The sequence below is a fragment of the Sphaerodactylus townsendi genome, linkage group LG06 (genome assembly GCF_021028975.2).
Source record: "Sphaerodactylus townsendi isolate TG3544 linkage group LG06, MPM_Stown_v2.3, whole genome shotgun sequence".
Lineage (NCBI taxonomy): Eukaryota > Metazoa > Chordata > Lepidosauria > Squamata > Sphaerodactylidae > Sphaerodactylus > Sphaerodactylus townsendi.
In genome coordinates, this window is record NC_059430.1 from 17,977,104 (window position 1) to 17,995,829 (window position 18,726).

Here is an 18,726-nt window from a genome sequence, read left to right on the forward strand (position 1 = left end):
AAAAATATCTTAGAAATTGAAGGGAGTATTTCTGTTGTTTCTCAGGGTTTTTCAGGCTTTAAACAGATTGGTGATTGCAACAGATCGCTGTACTATAGCGATGTAACCATCTACCCAGTGATGTTGCATGTATTGTAACTAGTTCCATTTCAAAATGTCCGTAGCCTCCTTGTGGTACCGTGTTTCCCCGAAAATAAGTCCTAATGCATCTTTTGGTGCAAAAAGTAATATAAGACCCTGTCTTATATTCAGGGAAACACGGTAGAAGAAGAAATGTGCAGCCAGTAGGTTTCCTTATAACTGCCAGGAAAAGGCCTAGTACCTTATTGCAACACATAGATGATAGCTATGTTCTTATTGCAGTATATAATTTTTAAGCAAGGCACAGCTGCAAGTCCATTCATCTTTAAGGAACCCTGGCTAAACAGAAGCCAGCAAGACAGACCCTACTGGTCTGCTTGAGCACAACAGGCCCGAACTGTTATATGTTAATTATTGTTTTACACATTTGATTGTTCTATATATTCCTATCATAGAATCATAGAGTTGGAAGAAACCCCAAGGGCCATCAAGTCCAACCTCCTGCAATGCAGGAACACACAAAGCACTCCTGACAGATAGCCATCCAGCCTCTAAAACCTCCAAAGAAGGAGACTCCACCACACTTGGAGGTATTGCATTCCACTGTCAAGCAGCCCTTACTGTCAGGAAGTTTTTCCTGACGTTTTGGTGGAATCTCTTTTCCTGCACCTTGAACCCATGACTCCTGGTCCTAGTCCAGTGATTTTCGACCAGGGTTCCGTGGTACCCTGGGGTACCGTGAGCATGTCCCAGGGGTACCGTGGCAATGCTAGGCGCCAGCAAGGACATGGAGCTGGCTCGGGGCAGGGCCTGCCACAAGGTCAGCAGCCACTTCCTGCCCTCCCCCCCAGTTCTTCACCCTGGGAGGGGAAGGTGGGGGGTGGTGCAAGCAGGAGCACTGGGAGGGGAAGGTGGGGGGGATGTCAGGGGTACCGTGAGATATGAAGAGTGAGGTCAAGGGTACAGTGACATTGAAAAGGTTGGTAAACATTGTCCTACCTAGTCTCTGGAGCAGCAGAAAACAAGCTTGCTTCCTCACCAACAGACATCCCTTCAAATATCTCAACATGGCTATCATGTCACCTCTTAACCTTCTCTTCACCCAGCTCCCTAAGTCTCTCATATAATCTCTTTGATATTTCTCTTGGAATTAAATGAGTTGTGCATGCACTATGATTTCAAAATGGCATAAACAGGGACCGAACTGTGATGGGTTGTACAGAGATGTCATTGGTGAAGGATCTCAGCTGCTATGCTGTGTTGTTGGTCTTCCATAATAAATGGTTAGTCACTGTGTATGACAGGATGCTGTACTAGATGGACCACTGGGCTTCTCACATTCAAGCACACTTGGTAAAAAGCATATGTACATCTGACAGCTAAACCTCACAATAGAAGGCAGTGTTCCAACTGCAAACAAAACGCATATGAGGAACAAACTGTTAGCTGATGCGAGTGCTATCACTTCTTCATTTTCACCCACTTGACTTCGTCTTGAGCAGGAGGCGAAAGGATTGCATGTTTCTGGAGGAGCCCAAAGCATGATTGAAGTGGAATTCAATTATGCATGAAAGCAATACAAATACACGGACACAAATAGCTCATTCAGGGTGCAACTGTGGTGTTTTGCTAGGATTAGTTTCAAATCAGCGACAAAGCTCTCTGGGTAATGTTGAGCCAGTGGTTCAGTCTCAGCTGAACTCACAAGGTTGTTGAGAGGATAAAATGTGTTCATTGGAGGGCGGGGGACACACTTCTGAGACACTCATCTCCCTGAAGGAGGGCAGGATAAAAAAGAGGTGCACATATTTGCCTTTGTTTCAGAGGCTATGCTCAAGTCAAGAGTACACAGCCACTGTTTATAGTTGTTTCAGGTTACTAAATAACCAGGTGTCAGCTATTGCCCAACTCTATTGCATCAAGTAAAAGGAAGTGACACTGGAGATGGCATTGCGCATTTCTGAACACTCCCTTATTAAAAATATCCCCTGTAATAAAACAGGTGCTGGCCTAACTTGAGTTATTTATTTTCTGTACATTCATTAGCTGCCCATCACCCAAATCCCTGGTTTAGCCCACCCATTATTACAGAGCTGCATTCAAAAGTATGGCTCTCACAAATGCAGTAGATAATCGTGCAGTGGTTAGTGGGTTCTAGGATTGAGATAATGTCTTTACTTGTTTACATATAGTAAGATGCAACATTCCCCCGCTCCCAATCCTGTACTGCATAAATGACACAGTCCTTCCATTACATCAGGATTGTACCAACTCATCTCCTTTGCGTTTTGCCCCACATATCTGGCCCACACAACTCTTGTGGGGAGGTGGAGAGAGGAAGAAAACCCTCCAGCTGTTTCACATCGCAGGGAGTGTTGCACAAGGTCCCATGTCAGACACCCTGGATGCCTTGAGCTGGTTCACCAAAAGTGTCAGAACAGATCAGTGGAATCTGTGCCACAGAGATAACTCCAAACTAGGCTGACCCACAGCAGCCACTTCTGAGAAAACTTGCAAGCCTCTATGAGTCGTGTCCATCCTTGCAGTCTCTGTGGGTTACATAATAATAATCCCAGAATTATTGTGAATGCAGTCTTGTGTTTTGTATGTGAGGTCTACACCTCTTTGAGGGCGTCCACAAAGAGTAATTATTTATTTTTATGTTTGAGGGTCCATTTGTACAGTAGGCCATTTCTGACAGAGTAAGCGGTTTATCAGTGGAAAAGGTGCATTACCAGAGTAAGATAAGCACAGTTGAAGACGGCTTAGGACGGCAGACGAATAACTCCACACCACACAGTAGCTTCACTTCAAAGAAGGAATTTTACTTTCAGGTGCAAGCTATATACAGTAAAACCAAGGAATAAACCGGCAGCATGCCTCGCAGTAAACAAGAAACCCTAACGGACACTGTGCACTGATAGTGCTCTGATTATATACAATCACTGACCAATCACTGTGAAGGTCACTGCACTGGATCAGACTGGTTTGGTTCAGTTGCATCAGGCTTTGCCAATTGACCCTGGATGACAGGTGCTGTCATTCAGTTCACCATGATCTGCGCACAAGATGCACACCATATTTATTTTGCTTCCCTGACAATTTCTGCAGAGGCAAAAAATTCCTAGAGTAGCACAACATGGGAGGCCCTCTGCTTCTAGGAACAGTGGGCGCCTGTTCTCTCGTGCATATGTAACCCAAATCCATCCATCCCACACTCTGCACAATCCAATGTAGAGGTGGTGTAGGCTAGAGCGACTGCCTTTCTGCACCCGTTGAGACTCCGCGCGCCCCAGCCTAGAGTGACCGTCTCTTCCCCATAAAGGCTAAGTTCCTCCTACCATAGAGATAGTGCAAGCTAGAGCGACCGCTTTCCTGCGCCCGTCGAGAATCCCTGCGTTCCCTCTCCCCACTTCCCCCGTAGAGGCGAAGTGCGTCCTACCATAGAGATGGAATGGGATAGAGCGACGGCCGCTCTGCTTTTTTCCATTTGCTGGACCGGCCCCGCCCGTGCAGCTCAACTCCGTTTCCCAACTCTCCCACGGCCAAACTTCCGGCCTCCACGAGTTCCGCTGGCGTCACTTCCGTGAACGGCGGCGTGTGTGCGAACTCAGCGTCCGGGGCCGGCGGGTTGGCGTGGCCGAGGCGGGCGGCTTCTCCCTCGCGGCCTTCCCTCGCCTTGCAGCGCCGGCCTTGCCTCCTTCCCTCAGCGCCGCCGCCATGGCGATGAGGCAGACCCCGCTGACCTGCTCCGGCCACACGCGGCCCGTGGTAGACCTGGCCTTCAGCGGCATCACCCCCTACGGCTTCTTCCTCATCAGCGCCTGCAAGGGTGAGAGCCCAGGCCGGGAGCGGCCCTGGCAGCGCATATATGCGGCCTTTAAAGCCCCCGTCCCCCGGCTCTGCTCCCCAGTAGCTTTCATTTCCTAGTTTAGCCGGTCTTGGGGCGGCGCCTGCCGGGTCCTTCAGCCGGTTCTTTTCAGTGGAGATCTTGAAAGGCCGGGCCGCGCATGTCTGTGTTCTTTCAGGCATCCTTGGGATACGACAAAGACTAACAGTTTTGTTATGGAATAAGTTTTTGTGAGGCAGAACTTGCTGCATTAAATTGCAGAGGCGTCCTGACTCATAAAAGCATGCTTCCTAGTATGCATCGGTCCATTTTTAAGGTGGCACAAGATAATTGTGTAATTAGCAGGCCTGCTTCTTTGGAATCTGAATGCTTTAGTTCTGTCTGTCTATCAAACTCGTGGCCCTCCAGATGTTATGGACTACAGTTCCGATCATCCCCTGCCAGCATCATACTGGCAGGGGATGATGGGAACTGTAGTCCATAACATCTGGAGGGCCACGAGTTTGACACCTATGAATCAATCTGAATGTTTCAGTTCTTTCTGTCTAATCTATCTGAATGCTTCAATTTTGTTTATCTAATCTATCAATCTGAATGTTTCAATTTTTTCTGTCTATCTGAATGCTTCGATTCTGTCTATTTTTCTAATCAATCTGAATGCTTCAATTCTGTCTATCTATCTGAATGTTTCAGTTCTTTCCATCTAATCTGTCGGAGTGTTTCAATTCTATCTATTTATCCTTCCATGGCGAGGCTAGCCTACCATAGAAATAGAACGACTTGCAAATATAAAAATAAACCATCTTCTCGTCGGTCCTCCCAAGGGAGCATAGACCTCACAGACAAATCACAAGACTATGCTCACAATAATATTGGAATTTATTTCTTTTACCTGCAAAGATTGCAAGGGCCCTTGTAAGACCATTGGCATGGATAACCAAAGATTTTAGACCAAAGGTTTGAAAGACTTTTGTAAGGTTATTGGCATGGGTAGCCAAAGATATTAGACAGTCCTTTTGGTTCAATTTATATGCTGCTCTCTCCGAAAGGGCTCAGTGACTCCTCTGCACTTCCATTGCAGTTAGATTATTTCACAGATTTATGGACTAGTCTACTGGAGGGCATCTTTTCCAAAAAATGCAGGTGTATCAGAGAGCATCATAAGAACAACCCAGCTGGATCAGACTAGTCATCTATATAGTCCAGCATCCTATCTCATACAGTGACAACCAGCCCCTTGGTTGGGCACAGAGGTCAAGCCTTCCCCTGATGATGCCTCCTGGCACTAGGGTTTAGAGGTTTACTGCCTCTGAACATGGAGGTTCTACTTAGTCACGGTGGCTAGAAGCCAATAAGAATATCTGAGTAGAGTTTATCATGGGGTGGGAGTGGCTGTTTGATTGATACCTTCTTCTGGCTGCTTGTGATTATTAGCCTTTGCTCGCTGGCTTTTGGTTCTTCATCTTTAGGATTTTGATTTTTGTAAAATTGCTTTGAGAGTCCTCTATATAGAAGAAATGTTTTTAATAAGCAAGACGCTACACCCTGATCTTGTATTAAACCTGACACCTCTAAGAGAGGGGGGGAGACAAACCTCCCAAGGCTGCATCATGTAATTTTTAAAACAATTTTAAACTTTTCCATGATATACTTGGTAGTGTTTTGTATAGGTATGTCATGAAAACTGCAGGTGTTTGCCTTCCTTATTTTATATGTTTACTCTAGAGCAGCTACCATTCCTGTACTTTATATCACAGAACAATAGAACCTCTATGTTGAATTAATCCATAGCCACTTCCTGGGCCTTCTTTGTATTGAAAAGAGGTGATAGCCATCTTAGGAGACCAGGAAAAATGACAAAATTGGAAGGTTTGAGTTTTGAAAAACCGATGGGTGGAGAAGAATCCCTAGGTGATCCCAAGCAGAATGCAGTTAAAACTGCTGTGGTAGTCCAAGGGATTCCAGAGATCCAGACGCTTTTACCCGCAGTGGCCATTTGGAAAAATTGGGGGTCTGAATTTCAAAAAATGAATTAATGGGGAGAATCCCCTGGGGCCATTAAGCAGGATGCAGTTAAAATCACTGTGTTAGCCTGAGGGATTCCAGAAATATAGGTGGTATTATCCGTAGTGGCCATTGTAACATCAGAACCTTTTTTTCTGCACCAGCAGTGCATTACTTTCACTTCCTTCGAACAACGCAGAACTGCATTTTAATCTTTTGGTAGGACAAAGTACACCTGCTTAGATCAAATGCTGAGGCCAGTTTTTCCTGCTCGTAGACTTGTTCAGTTATGCACCAGTGTGACTTGGTGACTAGAGTGTCACGCTAGGATTGGGGACAGGTCCAGTTCCTTACGGCCAGAAAATTGGTTTTGGGTCCACCGGTTCTTTTTCAGCTTGGCCAATCTCATCTTGAGATGAGGAAGAGCACTGTGCGTGCTGCTATGGGGAAAAGGACAGAATTATAAAGTTACTGAAAAAGATGGCAAAGCCTTTCTCACTAGCTGCGATGGGAAGTTTTCTCCTGATTAAAGTAAACAGCTCCCTCTCCTGCTTTTGCCAGCCTCAGTGAAGATGCTGCTACCTGTACAGTGGCATTCTTCAGTTTGTTGAACACCAGTTTGGTGTTCATGCTTCCGAGGAACTTAATATGATCTAAATATAATTATTCCTGAAACCATTTTGACCTCCAATCTATGCATGTTTCGGGGTGTGTGCGTGTGTGTGTGTGTGTGGGGTGTCAGAAGAAGTCCCAGTCCCTGGTGAGAGAGCTCTCAGCGTATTTCTTTCACCTGCAAACAAATGATCAAATACACCTCTGCAGGCATTCTCAGGTGAGTGGTGTTAATATATCCATAAAGGAACAGAGGGACCCAAAAGTAGCTAATATGGGATCTTGGCCCCAGCATCTGAGAATTCCCAGGTCATGCAGTACTTTGCTGGGGTGTCTACCCTCCAGGTGACCTGCTGGATCTTGAAGTATTAGGTCTGGTTTTGCATTAACCCGCAATATTGTTTGCCATGTGCTGAGCTGAAGCCCCGGTGTCCTAACTGATCATTTGGTTCTTGTGCAGATGGAAAGCCCATGCTCCGCCAGGGAGACACAGGAGACTGGATCGGGACGTTTCTCGGACATAAAGGAGCTGTCTGGGGCGCCACTTTGAATCATGACGCCACCAAAGCAGCCACGGCAGCTGCTGATTTCACTGCGTAAGTGGACCTTCATGTGGTTGACACATGAGCCTCCCACCTACTGTTCCTTGTGTCAACTCCTTGCGTACACCTGGATGTTGGCCTTTTTTGGTCTCCCAGGTTCTTCGGGACTGAAGGGAACCTCTGCTTCTGCATAAATGAGGGTGCTGCTTATCCTGATCTCTGCTTAAAGTAGGATGTTGCTAGCTCTAGGACCTTCTGTGTTCTAAATAAAATGTTCTTGTATTTCAGCAAAGTGTGGGACGGCATCTCAGGAGATGAGCTGCTCACTTTGGCTCACAAGCATATTGTCAAATCGGTGGACTTCACTCAGGTACAACAAAAATCTGTTTATTTCCAGGCTTGAGAGCCTGCCCTTGTTCCTTGTGCTTGGTTAGAGCTTTGTACGGACAGCTTCCAGTCTACCACGCTACAGAACCAGTGTGATGAGGGGGTTACAAGTGCTGAACTCTAATCTGGCAAACCGGATTTGATTCCCTACTCCTCCACATGAAGCCTACAGGGTGACCTTGGGCCAGTCACAGTTCTTTCAGAAGACTCAGCCCCACCTGCCTCACAAATGCTTACTGTGTGGAGAAGAAGGGATTGTGATTCATAGTTGCTTTGAGACTCGTTAAAGTAGAGAAAAGTGAGATGTAAAAACCAACTCTTCTGTTGTGATAAAACCCCCCTCAAATGCTAGCTTTTCTGAAAACAGGATTGTAAAATAGTGTGGCGACTTTAATAGAACGGGATCTTGTATCCCTAATAGATGAATCTGACTCTGTTCGTTTTGTGTTCTAGGACAGCAATTACCTGTTGACTGGGGGACAAGACAAGCTGTTGCGTATCTATGACTTAAACAAGCCAGAGGCAGGTGAGTCTTACCGTTTTTTAAATCGTTACTCATCAAAAGTTGAATTTTTGGGTATTCATTCACCATAGCAGCCCAAACAGTTCAAAGTAGCACAAGGTTGTCAAAGCTTGGAAGCTAAGCAGATCAGCTATGGTGAGTATTTGGATGGCAAGCCGATCATCCAGCTGGGATTGCTGTCCAGAGGGGAGGCAACAGGAAGCCCTCTTTGCTTTTCTCTTGCCTTGAAAACCCCATGAGGGGTTGCCGTAAGTCAGCTGTGACAATTGTTGTCTACTAAATACTTATTCCACCAGCCCTCCAAAGGTGCTTCCTGCCACTTCCGTCTTGTTTTATCCATATAGGACCCCTGTGAGAAAGTTCAGGTTGAGTAGCTGAGAGCCAGCATGGTGTGGTGGTTAAGAGCAGGTGGATTCTAATCTGCAGAACTGGGTTTGATTTCTCACTCCTCCACCTGAGTGGCAGAGGCCTATCTGGTGAACCAGATGTGTTTCCCCATTCCTACATTCCTGCTGGGTGACCCTGGGCTAGTCACAGTTCTCTGAATTCTCTCAGCCCCACCTACCTCACAAGGTGTCTGTTGTGGAGAGAGGAAGGGAAAGGAGCTTGTAAGCCACCTTGAGCCTCCTTACAGGAGAAAAAGGTGGGGTATAAATCCAATCTGTTCTTTTTAAAAAAAATTCCAGTTAGATTCATAGCAGGGTTGCGGGGGAGGAGGAGGGGGCCGAAATGAACTCATCCTTAATCATTTAATAGGTTCGTGAATTTTGACAGGTCTAAATTTACCGGAATAGATTGTGTGCCTTTTAGTCAGGCTACACACTCATAGAAACAAGCTTGTACTTACGGTCTGAGAATAAATGTGAGGTGTTTATTCATTACGGCTTTGATCCATTCACCGAAGATTATGCTCGGCAGCCAGTTTCAGAGGGTAGCCATGTTGGTCCGCAATAGAAGAGGAGAGGAGAGATTTTTGGGACATGAGCTTTCGAGGATCCAAGCTGCCCTCGCCAGATATTTGACAAAGGGAGCTTTGGTTCTCAAGAACTTATGCCTGCAAACTCTTGCGGGTCTCTGAGGTGCTGTTGGACTCAAATCTAGCTTGGCAGCCAGTGTGCTGTAGTGATTAAAGCATCAGATTTTGTCTATGGAGGCTTGGGTTCAAATCCTGACTTAGCTATGAGGCTCACTGGCCTAAGTCTGGCCTGCCATACCCTATATGGTCGTTGCAAGGATAAAGTGTGGTAAGGGACTACCTATACCGGGGTGGCCAACCTATGGCACTCCAAACGTTCATGGACTTCAATTCCCTATGGCACTCCAGATGTTCATGGACTGCGAGCAGGGGCTGATGGGAATTGTAATCCATGAATATCTGGAGCGCCTTAGGTTGGCCACCCCTGACCTATACCACACTGAACCCCTTGGAACGAGGGTGGGATAAAAATGTAATAACAACAAGTGTGTGTGTTAAGTGACGTCAAGCCACTCATGGCTGTAGGGATGGACAAATCTCAACTAAACCGTTAGCACCCTGGCCTGGAAAACATTATAAGATGCAATAGGCCTCTCAAAAATGAATGTTTGAATTGTCATGCCGGTGGATGACTTTCCCCCCATTCTATATTGGGTTGGTGATTGCAGGTCCTGTTAAAGGAAAAATCATGGTGAACTGGAGGAGAACAGAGATATTCTTTCTTAACAGAGAACCGAGATATTCTTTGCTCTGATTTTCAGACCCCGAAGTGGTGAGCGGCCACACGTCTGGTATTAAGAAGGCTCTGTGGAGCAGTGATGACAAACAGATCCTTTCAGCCGATGATAAAACTGTCAGGTAAGAATCTTGGGCCTTTAAAAAAATGTATTTCCCTAGCTCTGTTTGAGAAGAGGAGGAGGAGTTTGGATTTATATCCTCCCTTTCTCTCCTGTAAGGAAACTCAAAGGGGCTTACAATCTCCTTTTCCTCCCCCCCCCCCCCACAACAAACACCATGTGAGGTGGGTAGAGCTGAGAGAGCTCCAAAGAACTGTGACTAGCCCAAGGTCGCCCAGGAGGAATGTAGGAGTGTGGAAACACATCTGGTTCACCAGATAAGCCTTTGCCACTCAGGTGGAGGAGTGGAGAATCAAACCCGGTTCTCCAGATTAGAGTGCACCTGCTCTTGACCACTACATCACTCTGGCTTAGATCAGAACTGAGTTTTTCTTCCTTAGGCCAAAAGGGTCTATGTATTAGTAATGGGGATATAATGGGGGTATCAGGCAAGGGGCACTGCAGAGGACACTGGTGGGAAGTGATCATCGAAGGTTTGCAGTACTTCAATGACACAATATAATCATATGCAACGTTTTCACATATCTGGCTGGAGAGCAATTTAGAAGGACCATGGTGGGCGTGTGCTTTGTGAAACAACGTGGCCGTGGTATTGAGCATTAAACGTTTGAAGGAAGGTGGCAGCCGAGTACAGAAGAGCCTTTGACCCAGGGCACCTTGGCTCGTCCTACTTTGAGCAGGGGGTTGGACTCGATAGCCTGTCTGGCCATTTCCAAGTTTTTGATTCTATGATTTATCCTTGCCTTCTGATAACAACTTCGTCCATGTCTTTCCATCGCAGGCTCTGGGACCGAAGTACATTCACCGAAGTGAAGGCCATCAACGTGGCCATGTCTGTCAGCAGCATGGAGTACATCCCGGAAGGGGAGTTAATAGTGATCACCTACGGAAGGACCATTGCCTTCCACAGTGCAGAAACGTAAGGTTTTTTGAAATCTGGTTTTTAAAGAACCCATAAGCTGGCCTGACTTGGCTTAGCCTACGCCAGGGGTAGGGAACCTGCGGCTCTCCAGATGTTCAGGAACTACAATTCCCATCAGCCTCTGTCAGCATGGCCAATTGGCCATGCTGGTAGGGGCTGATGGCAATTGTAGTTCCTGAACATCTGGAGAGCCGCAGGTTCCCTACCCCTGGCCTACGCCGATGAGAAGGGGGTCTTTGCGCTGCCACGTTAGAGCGCGCTTGTCCTTGCAGGTTTCCTTCTGCTGTGTTACAAAGGAAGAAGAGTTTGGATTTATTCCCCCCCCCTTTCTCTCATGTAAGGAGACTCAAAGGGGCTTACAAACTCCTTTCCCTTCCCCCCTCAAAACAAAAACCCTGTGAGGTGGGTGGGCTGAGAGAGCTCCAAAGAACTGTGACTAGCCCAAGGTCACCCAGCTGGCATGTGGTGGAGTGCACAAGCTAATCTCGTTCACCAGATAAATCTCCACAGCTCAAGTGGCAGAGCGGGGAATCAAATCCGGTTCCCCAGATTAGAGTGCACCTGCTCTTAACCACTACGCCACGCCGACTGTCTGGAAGGATGTATATTAACTGGGAAATATATTTGCTGCCGTAATTGTCACCACTAATAGTTGTTTGCAGTACAAGCTGAACCGCTCCCATCAGGCGTATTGGCGTGCAGCAAGGATTTGCAGAAACGTTTGGCTCTGCTTCCTTGCAAAAAGCTCTCTTGAGTCCGATTAAGGTCATTGTGCAGTCAGTTGTGTAGTCTGGAAAACTCTATTGACTTTTTTGTGAGCTTTCTTCAGTAGCTAGTTTCAGTCTACAGCCCTTAGATATCCTAAAACACAAAGCATAATGTTTAAAAGGCTCTGTACATTTGGCAGTGTTAATTGATTTTCTTGAATGCTGACTTGTTTCTCTACTGTGCGTTGGTCTTTGAAAAATGCACCTGTCAGACACATTAGTGGACACTGCTGCCTTGTCAAGGGGAACATAGGTAAAAACTATTCTGAATGGAATTCCACCTTTGTGCGTGTGTGCGTTCTTTTCTTCACTCCTTTTTTATGTTTGTTTGTTTTTGTTCACTAGAACTCAGTTTTTGGAACGAGTCTCATGTTTTCCTTTTTCTGTCCCCTTAGACTGGAGCAGATTAAATCCTTTGAAGCCCCTGCAACAATAAATTCTGCATCTCTTCACCCCGAAAAAGAGTGTCTGGTTGCTGGTGGCGAAGACTTCAAGCTTTATAAGTACGACTATAATTCTGGTGAAGAGCTCGGTACGTGACAAGATATCGGTCTGTGATTTTCAGAGCATGCTTTGACGGTCGGCCCTTTCCTAACTATGGCAGGCTCAGGGAAAACACTTGAAAGTGCAGTTGGCAGGCCAACACTTAAAAGTGCACTTAAAAGTTCAGTTGACTAACACTTAAAAGTGCAGTTCTGTAAAACTTAAAAGTGCAGTTGGCGGGCCAACACTTAAAAGTGCAGTTCTCTAATGCTTAAATGTGCAGTTGTTACTAAATTTTAAATTTCCAGTTGGCGCCGGATCAAATTTAACATCACATGGGATAACCAATCAGTGAGGGAGAGAAACAATAAAGGAAGACAAAATCCAAAACCAAACCATCTGAAGAGACAAAAATGAGGGGGTTAAAGAGGCCAGCTAGAATGTATCCGTCTCTGCCTCAACCATAGGCATGGAGGAGCATCTCCGTCTTGCGAACCCTGCAGAATTGAGCTAAATCCTGCAAAGTCTGGGTCTCGTTTGACAGAGAATTCCAGCAGGTGGAAAAAATTCTGGCTCTGGTTGGGAACAGCAGGATGTCTTTAGGGCCAGGAATCGCCAGTTGGTTGTTACCAGTTGGGTGCAGTGGCCTTCCAGAGGTATGTCAGGAGAGGCGGTCCTGCAGGTACGACCCAATTAGGGCTTTAAAGGTTAATACTGAAACCTTGAACCTGATTTGGTGCTCAACTGGAAGTTGGGGCAGCTGGAAGAGAACTGGTTGTATGTGCAGTTTTAATGACTTCCTTGTAAGGATCTTTGGCAGTGTGTTCTGGACCAGCTGAAGTTTCCAGAACAATCTCAACAGAACAGAACACTCTTTGTCACTGGGACTCTTTGTTGCTCGTTTAGGGACAAAGCCCCACTGGCTTCCAAGTGGCCATTCGTCTGGTGTCCTGGAAGAGACTGTCTTTGGCTCATTCCGCACAGCATATTTATAACAGGTTGCAATAGTTGTAAATGAAATAAAACTGATTCATTTATAACGATTGCAACTTGTTATAATTATGATGTGCAGAACGAGCCTCTGCGAAGTAATTGACCGAGACTAAAATCATTTGTGCTTCCAGTGGCAAGCTTTCCCCCAGCAGTCAAGGATCTTTCCACTGTTATGACAAGTAGCTTGCTGTTAGAGAGATGGGGCTTGACTACTGTAGGTCTGCCACCAGGGCCAGCCACCTGGAGGTTGAACATAAACATCTAAGAGCCCTGCTGGATCAGACCAAGAGTCCAGCATCCTATCTTGCACAGTAGATGACCAATTATTCTGGAATGCCAATAACAGGACATAGAGACTATGGCCCTGCCTTAATGTTGCTTCCTGGGACTGATATTCAGGTTTGCTGCCTCTTAATGTGGAGGTTCCTTGTAGTCACTGTGGGTGGTAACCACTGACAGATAGGCCACTGAAGAAACAGTGGTTTTCACCCCAGAGCAAGTTGCAAGGTATCGACCATTTTCCTTCTAAATTCATAAAGTTGGACCATTCATGATTCTTGCATGTCGACATGTGTTTATACGTGATGTACTTGGGCAGTCGCAATTCTTGCCTGGAGTTTCACGAATGCATTGCAATTTCCCTGCAGAATCGTACAAGGGGCACTTTGGACCCATTCACTGTGTCAGATTTAGCCCAGATGGAGAGCTGTACTCGAGCGGCTCCGAGGATGGAACGCTGAGACTGTGGCAGACGACAGTCGGCAAAACATATGGTCTCTGGAAATGTGTGATTCCTGGTAAGAACAATTATGTGTTTGATAGAATTGAACGGCGTTACAACATATATTTTTTTTACAAAAAGAAGACTGTAAGTAAGATGAGCTCGCTGTCTGTAAATTGCATTGAAAACATTTTCCATAGTTTGGTACTTGGTGACACTTTTACTGTATCGGGTAAGGTTCGATTCTCACCAAAGTAGATTCTCATCTAGGAAGAACAGGCTACAGCTGGGGAGGTCTCATGTGACATGGGGAATATTCATCCTCCCCTCCAAAAAAATTCCCTCCCAGGAAACTAACAGGGAGAAGCCAAGCTAGAAGAAGAAGAAGAGTTTGGATTTATATCCCCCCTTTCTCTCCTGTAGGAGACTCAAAGGGGTTTAAAATCTCCTTGCCCTTCCCCCCTCACAACAAACATCCTGTGAGGTGGGTGGGGCTGAGAGAGCTCCAAAAAGCTGTGACTAGCCCAAGGGTACCCAGCCGGCGTGTGTGGGAGTGCACAGGCTAATCTGAATTCCCCAGATAAGCCTCCACAGCTCAAGCGGCAGAGCTGGGAATCAAACCCGGTTCCTCCAGATCAGAGTGCACCTGCTCTCAGCCACTATGCCACTGCTGCTCCTTGAACTGACTGTTCAAGGAAGGGCTGAGAAAGGTTTGCTGGTTTGCAGGAAGTTCCTTCCTGTGGGCTTCCTAAATCAATTTCTTAAAATTAAAATAATATTTTAATAGTTTTTATTAAGTTTGCTCAGAGGTGTTGTGTAGCTTATTGGTACTTGAGTCTTGTGGTATGCTCTTTGTGGGTATGCATGCAGCTATGAATCCCCTCTGGGGATAGGGCGGTATAGAAAACTAAACAATAAATAAAATAAATAATGATGCTGCCTGGATGCTGCCTGAGAGAGCTCAGAAGAATTGTGACTAGCCCAAGGTCACCCAGCTGGCATGTGTGAGAGTGCACAGGCAAAACTGAATTCCCCAGATAAGCCTCCACAGCTCAAGCGGCAAAGCAGGGAATCAAACCCGGTTCCTCCAGATTAGAATGTACCTGCTCTTAACCACTACGCCACTGCTGCCACCCTTCTTTCTAACAGACGCATGCAGCTAGAAAGAACCTCAAGAATTATCTGGGCCAACCCCCCTGCTCAGTGCAGGAAATTCACAGCTGCCTGTCATCCCCCCCCCTCCCCCAGTGATTCCTTCTCTATGCCCAGAGGAAGGTGAAAAAAAGTGGCATTGGGCATCATCCTGGGCATATAAGAAAGAGCCACAAAAACCCAGTGCTGATTCATGCTTTTCTGCCCTCCCTCTCATGCTCTGCCTAAGTTCACAGAATCAGTGTTGCTGTAGGATAGCCTTTGCTTAAAAACTTTCAAAGGAAGGAGAGCCTCTCAATCCTGTCCCGCTAAGGCCTAGTCAGGAAGTTGTTTTGTTCCAAGATTCCAAGTCGTATGAACCTTTGCCTGCAGTCTGTCAGGTAGTCCCAGAGAGAGCTTTCCATCTCGGGAGCAAACACTCTTCTTTGCTTTGTGTCCATTGGGGACCCTTTCTTCTCGCTGCCATACAAGTGAACCTTGCGAAATTAAGAGGTGATGGGATACTCTGTGTTTTGCTTGAATTGTACCGGGATGGGGCAGTTAGACAATCCGCCACCAACTCTAGGGAAGTATGTTGTGTGATTGGTAAAGTGTGTAAAGGCAGGGGTGGAAAATTGAGGTTCACAGCGATATTTTGAAAGTCTCTGATAATAAAGCATGGCTCGTCTTTATCCGTAGAAGAAGAAGGGGGAGATCTGGTAAAACCAAAGGCCAACCTACCAGGAACTGCAGAAGAAGACCTAGGTAATAACTGATTCGTACATTTACTACATTTGTAGGCCACCTTCCCCAGCCCAGCTCAGGGTGACTTCCAACAATAAACAAATACACAAATACAATAATTTACTAATGGAGTTAAAAACCATAATCACCAATTTATCTGGAAAACCGACTAGCATTCAATGTTATAAAATTCCTATTCTGATAGGCTGCTCCACCTCAGTTTAACCAGCAGAGGGAGCTCAGCACAAAGATCCAGTCTGAAATGCCCGCCGTACCTGTGCCGGGGTTGTGGGATCTGGACCTTGCATGGCAAAGGGTGCTGTAGCCTTTTAACCCTTTCAGATGTGCCTCTGAAGGTCAAGAGCTGCAGCAAAGACCATTCTGGGGTAGGGTGGGGGCCCAGAGGTGACAGTCAAGCCACTGGCTATTCCTTGGTGAGGTCCCAAGGGATGCAGCTATAGTAATACAGCTTCCTTTCTTCTTCTTCTTCTATTATTATTATTATTTTTATTTTATTTTATTTTATTTTTTTCCGGCTTAATAGACTGCCCAACCCCCGAAGGGCTCTGGGCGGTGTACAATGAGACATAAAACAAATACAATATAAGGTCTCATAAAATACAATATAACGATAAAACATTAAATATTAAAGATTTGACTTCCCTTGCGCTGAGTGCTGTTGCCCTTTAAACACAGGACTGCACTCCTTTATAGCCAATGATAAAATCAGGGTGCATTTAAAAGGACTGGGTGATTTGACTCTCCAGCTAAGGTGGCGTAAAACAAATGGACATTTTAACATTTCATGTAATTGAAGGCTAGAATGAAGTCGACTCCAATTGTCTTTCTAACTCAGTTCCTCTGTCAAAAATAGTTATTCGAGTGCTTTCTCTAAAGCGGCCGTCTTTTCCTTGACTTGCAGAAGATCTCGGCTCTGAAAACTCAGATACCCTCTACAGCACGGCCCCCGAAGTCAAGGCTTGAGCTTTGCAGCTGCCGACTGCAACACGTGGACATTTTGAGGCAAAAAAACACAAGAAAGCAGGGGTATGCAGCGGCCTCCCGAGGTACACACTATATCTGAGGCAGAGATGGGCAGTAATTGATGAGAACATGTTGGAGCTGGTTGTCTTTACCGAGAGCGGGGCGAGTCGAACGGCAGCGGGTTTTGCCCTCCGTTGGCAACCGCCGCCTTTTGCTTTTTTTCTGAATGTAACACGGTGGCAGAGATCCGGTTCCTCCAACTTCAGTTATAACTCAACGTAGCGTTTATTATCGAGGAGAAATGTAACGGCTTCTGGCAGGGTGTGCGCTCTGTAGCAGAGAAGATTCAGCAGAAGATGGGGGATATATGGTTTTAAAAAAAGAAACTGGATTGGGTTTTGTTGTGGTTTTCGTTTGTTGTCCGTTGCTTCGGTTTCCAGCAGTCTAAATAAAGGCCTCTGTTGCAGCCACGTGACCCTGAGGAGGCTTATCCAAGGAGGAAGTTAGACCATCTGTTTCCAAACAATACAGTGTTGTTCATTCAAGCTGCCATTCAAAGGAGCGCACGAAGAGTGGCCCGTGGCTGCGCACAGTGGGTGGCTGCGTGCCCTGCTGTTTGAGGCCTGCATTTTCTCCCCCTTTTCTTTTCAGTAAACTTTTCTACTCAAAAGTATCTCTCTAAAAATAACAGGTGGGAGGATGCATGTATTATAACTGCCACGATTAAACGTAATACCCTGTTGCGGAAATGGTTTGTATAACTTCTGGATTTGAAGTGTGTGGAAACGCAGTTGCCGAAGGGGGCGCAGATTCCTGAAGAGGAGCTGTCAAACCCTTCAAGCATCGTTCAGAGTGCTTTCTGGCGTTTGTGCCTAAATCTCACATTTTTCAGGCAAGCCAGCTCAATTGGTTTTAGGAGTCTTTTGTTACATTACAACTTTAAAGTGTGCTTTAAAAGAAATTAATAGGGGAAGGTGGGAGTTAAAAGGCAGCATCCAGCTCATTACCATTCCCTGGAGAGAGTACTGACCCCACGAGAATCATCACCGTGTAATTTAAGAAGCCTTCCCTTGAAGAGATGCCTGAAGAATAAAGGGCAGAAGTTGAAAACACGCCACAAAGATGCCATCGCTGCAGGCATTTTAATTTAGGAGCCTTCTTAAGGACTTCTTAAGAGAAGAGGAGGAGGAGTTTGTATTTATACCCTGCTTTTCTCTCTTGCAAAGTCTCAAAACAGTTTACAACCTCCTTCCCTTCCCCTCTCCACACCTTGTGAGGTAGTTGGGGCTGAAAGAGTTCCGAAGAGCTGTGACTAGCCCAAGGTCACCCAGCAGGCTTCATGTGTAGGAGTCGGGAACAAATTTAGTTTACCAGATTAGAGTCCACTGCTTATGTGGAGAAGTGGGGAATCAACCCTGGTTCTCCCGGTTAAAGTCCACCTGCTGTTAACCACTACACCATTCTAGCCAGCCAGATTGTGGGCTACTGCTCTGACTAGTTTATTTTTACTGCTGCTTGCACAAAAGTAGTCCCATATACAGAAAATGAACATGACAGTGCTATAGCTCAGTCCTTTCAGCATGACGTGCTGTTTTCTATGCATACGCTCTTTCTCCTATTGGCAGCATTAAAACAAGATCCTCCATTACTAGGGGATTTTGAAGCCTCTCCTCATGAGCAGCTGTACCATGTGATCTGGCTGCTTGTGTGGTCTGAACAGCAGGTAGCATGTGCACAACAAGAATCTTGCACATAGGTCTCTCCGCTGTTGGATTCCATTCAGAAAGGACCGGGTCAGAGCTTGCGTGCATCTGTTGCCCAAGTAAGATGGAAGGGTCGGGGTAAGAGAAGGAAAAGAAATTGCCAGATAGAGCAGTGGTTCTCAACCTTCCTAATGCCGTGACCCTTTAATACAGTTCCTCATGTTGTGGTGACCCCCAACCCTAACATTTATCCATTTTACAGATGGAAAACACTGATGCAGAGAGTCTTAGGCGACCCCTGATAAGTGCTGTTAAACCCTACTGATTTTCATGGGAAGAACTAAAGCACGATCCTTTACCTGGGAGTAAGCTCGGTTGCTGGCAATGGGGTTGCTTCTGAGTCCTAGGGTCATGATTCATGCGTTCGAAGCATTGCGCAGTTGCTT

At 46.1% G+C, this 18,726-nt stretch overlaps 1 protein-coding gene across 1 annotated transcript; it reads left to right on the forward strand.

The window, feature by feature from the left end:
• Nucleotides 1-3,642: 3,642 nt before the first annotated feature.
• On the forward strand, nucleotides 3,643-17,326 carry LOC125435737 (serine/threonine kinase receptor associated protein). Its single transcript, XM_048502092.1, has 10 exons — nucleotides 3,643-3,913; nucleotides 7,008-7,143; nucleotides 7,378-7,459; nucleotides 7,930-8,002; nucleotides 9,737-9,833; nucleotides 10,614-10,751; nucleotides 11,917-12,053; nucleotides 13,645-13,794; nucleotides 15,549-15,614; nucleotides 16,516-17,326. Exons 1-10 carry the CDS (start codon nucleotides 3,802-3,804, stop codon nucleotides 16,575-16,577), a joined length of 1,053 nt encoding a protein of 350 aa, XP_048358049.1. The 5' UTR covers nucleotides 3,643-3,801; the 3' UTR covers nucleotides 16,578-17,326.
• Nucleotides 17,327-18,726: the final 1,400 nt, after the last annotated feature.

Excerpts from the sequence above, each read along its gene's own strand:
- LOC125435737 (XM_048502092.1), top strand. The coding sequence starts at position 3,802 with ATGGCGATGAGGCAGACCCCGCTGACCTGCTCCGGCCACACGCGGCCC. Across the intron at positions 10,752-11,916 it reads GCCTTCCACAGTGCAGAAAC|ACTGGAGCAGATTAAATCCT; the intron begins GTAAGGTTTTTT and ends CTGTCCCCTTAG. Across the intron at positions 13,795-15,548 it reads CTGGAAATGTGTGATTCCTG|AAGAAGAAGGGGGAGATCTG; the intron begins GTAAGAACAATT and ends CTTTATCCGTAG.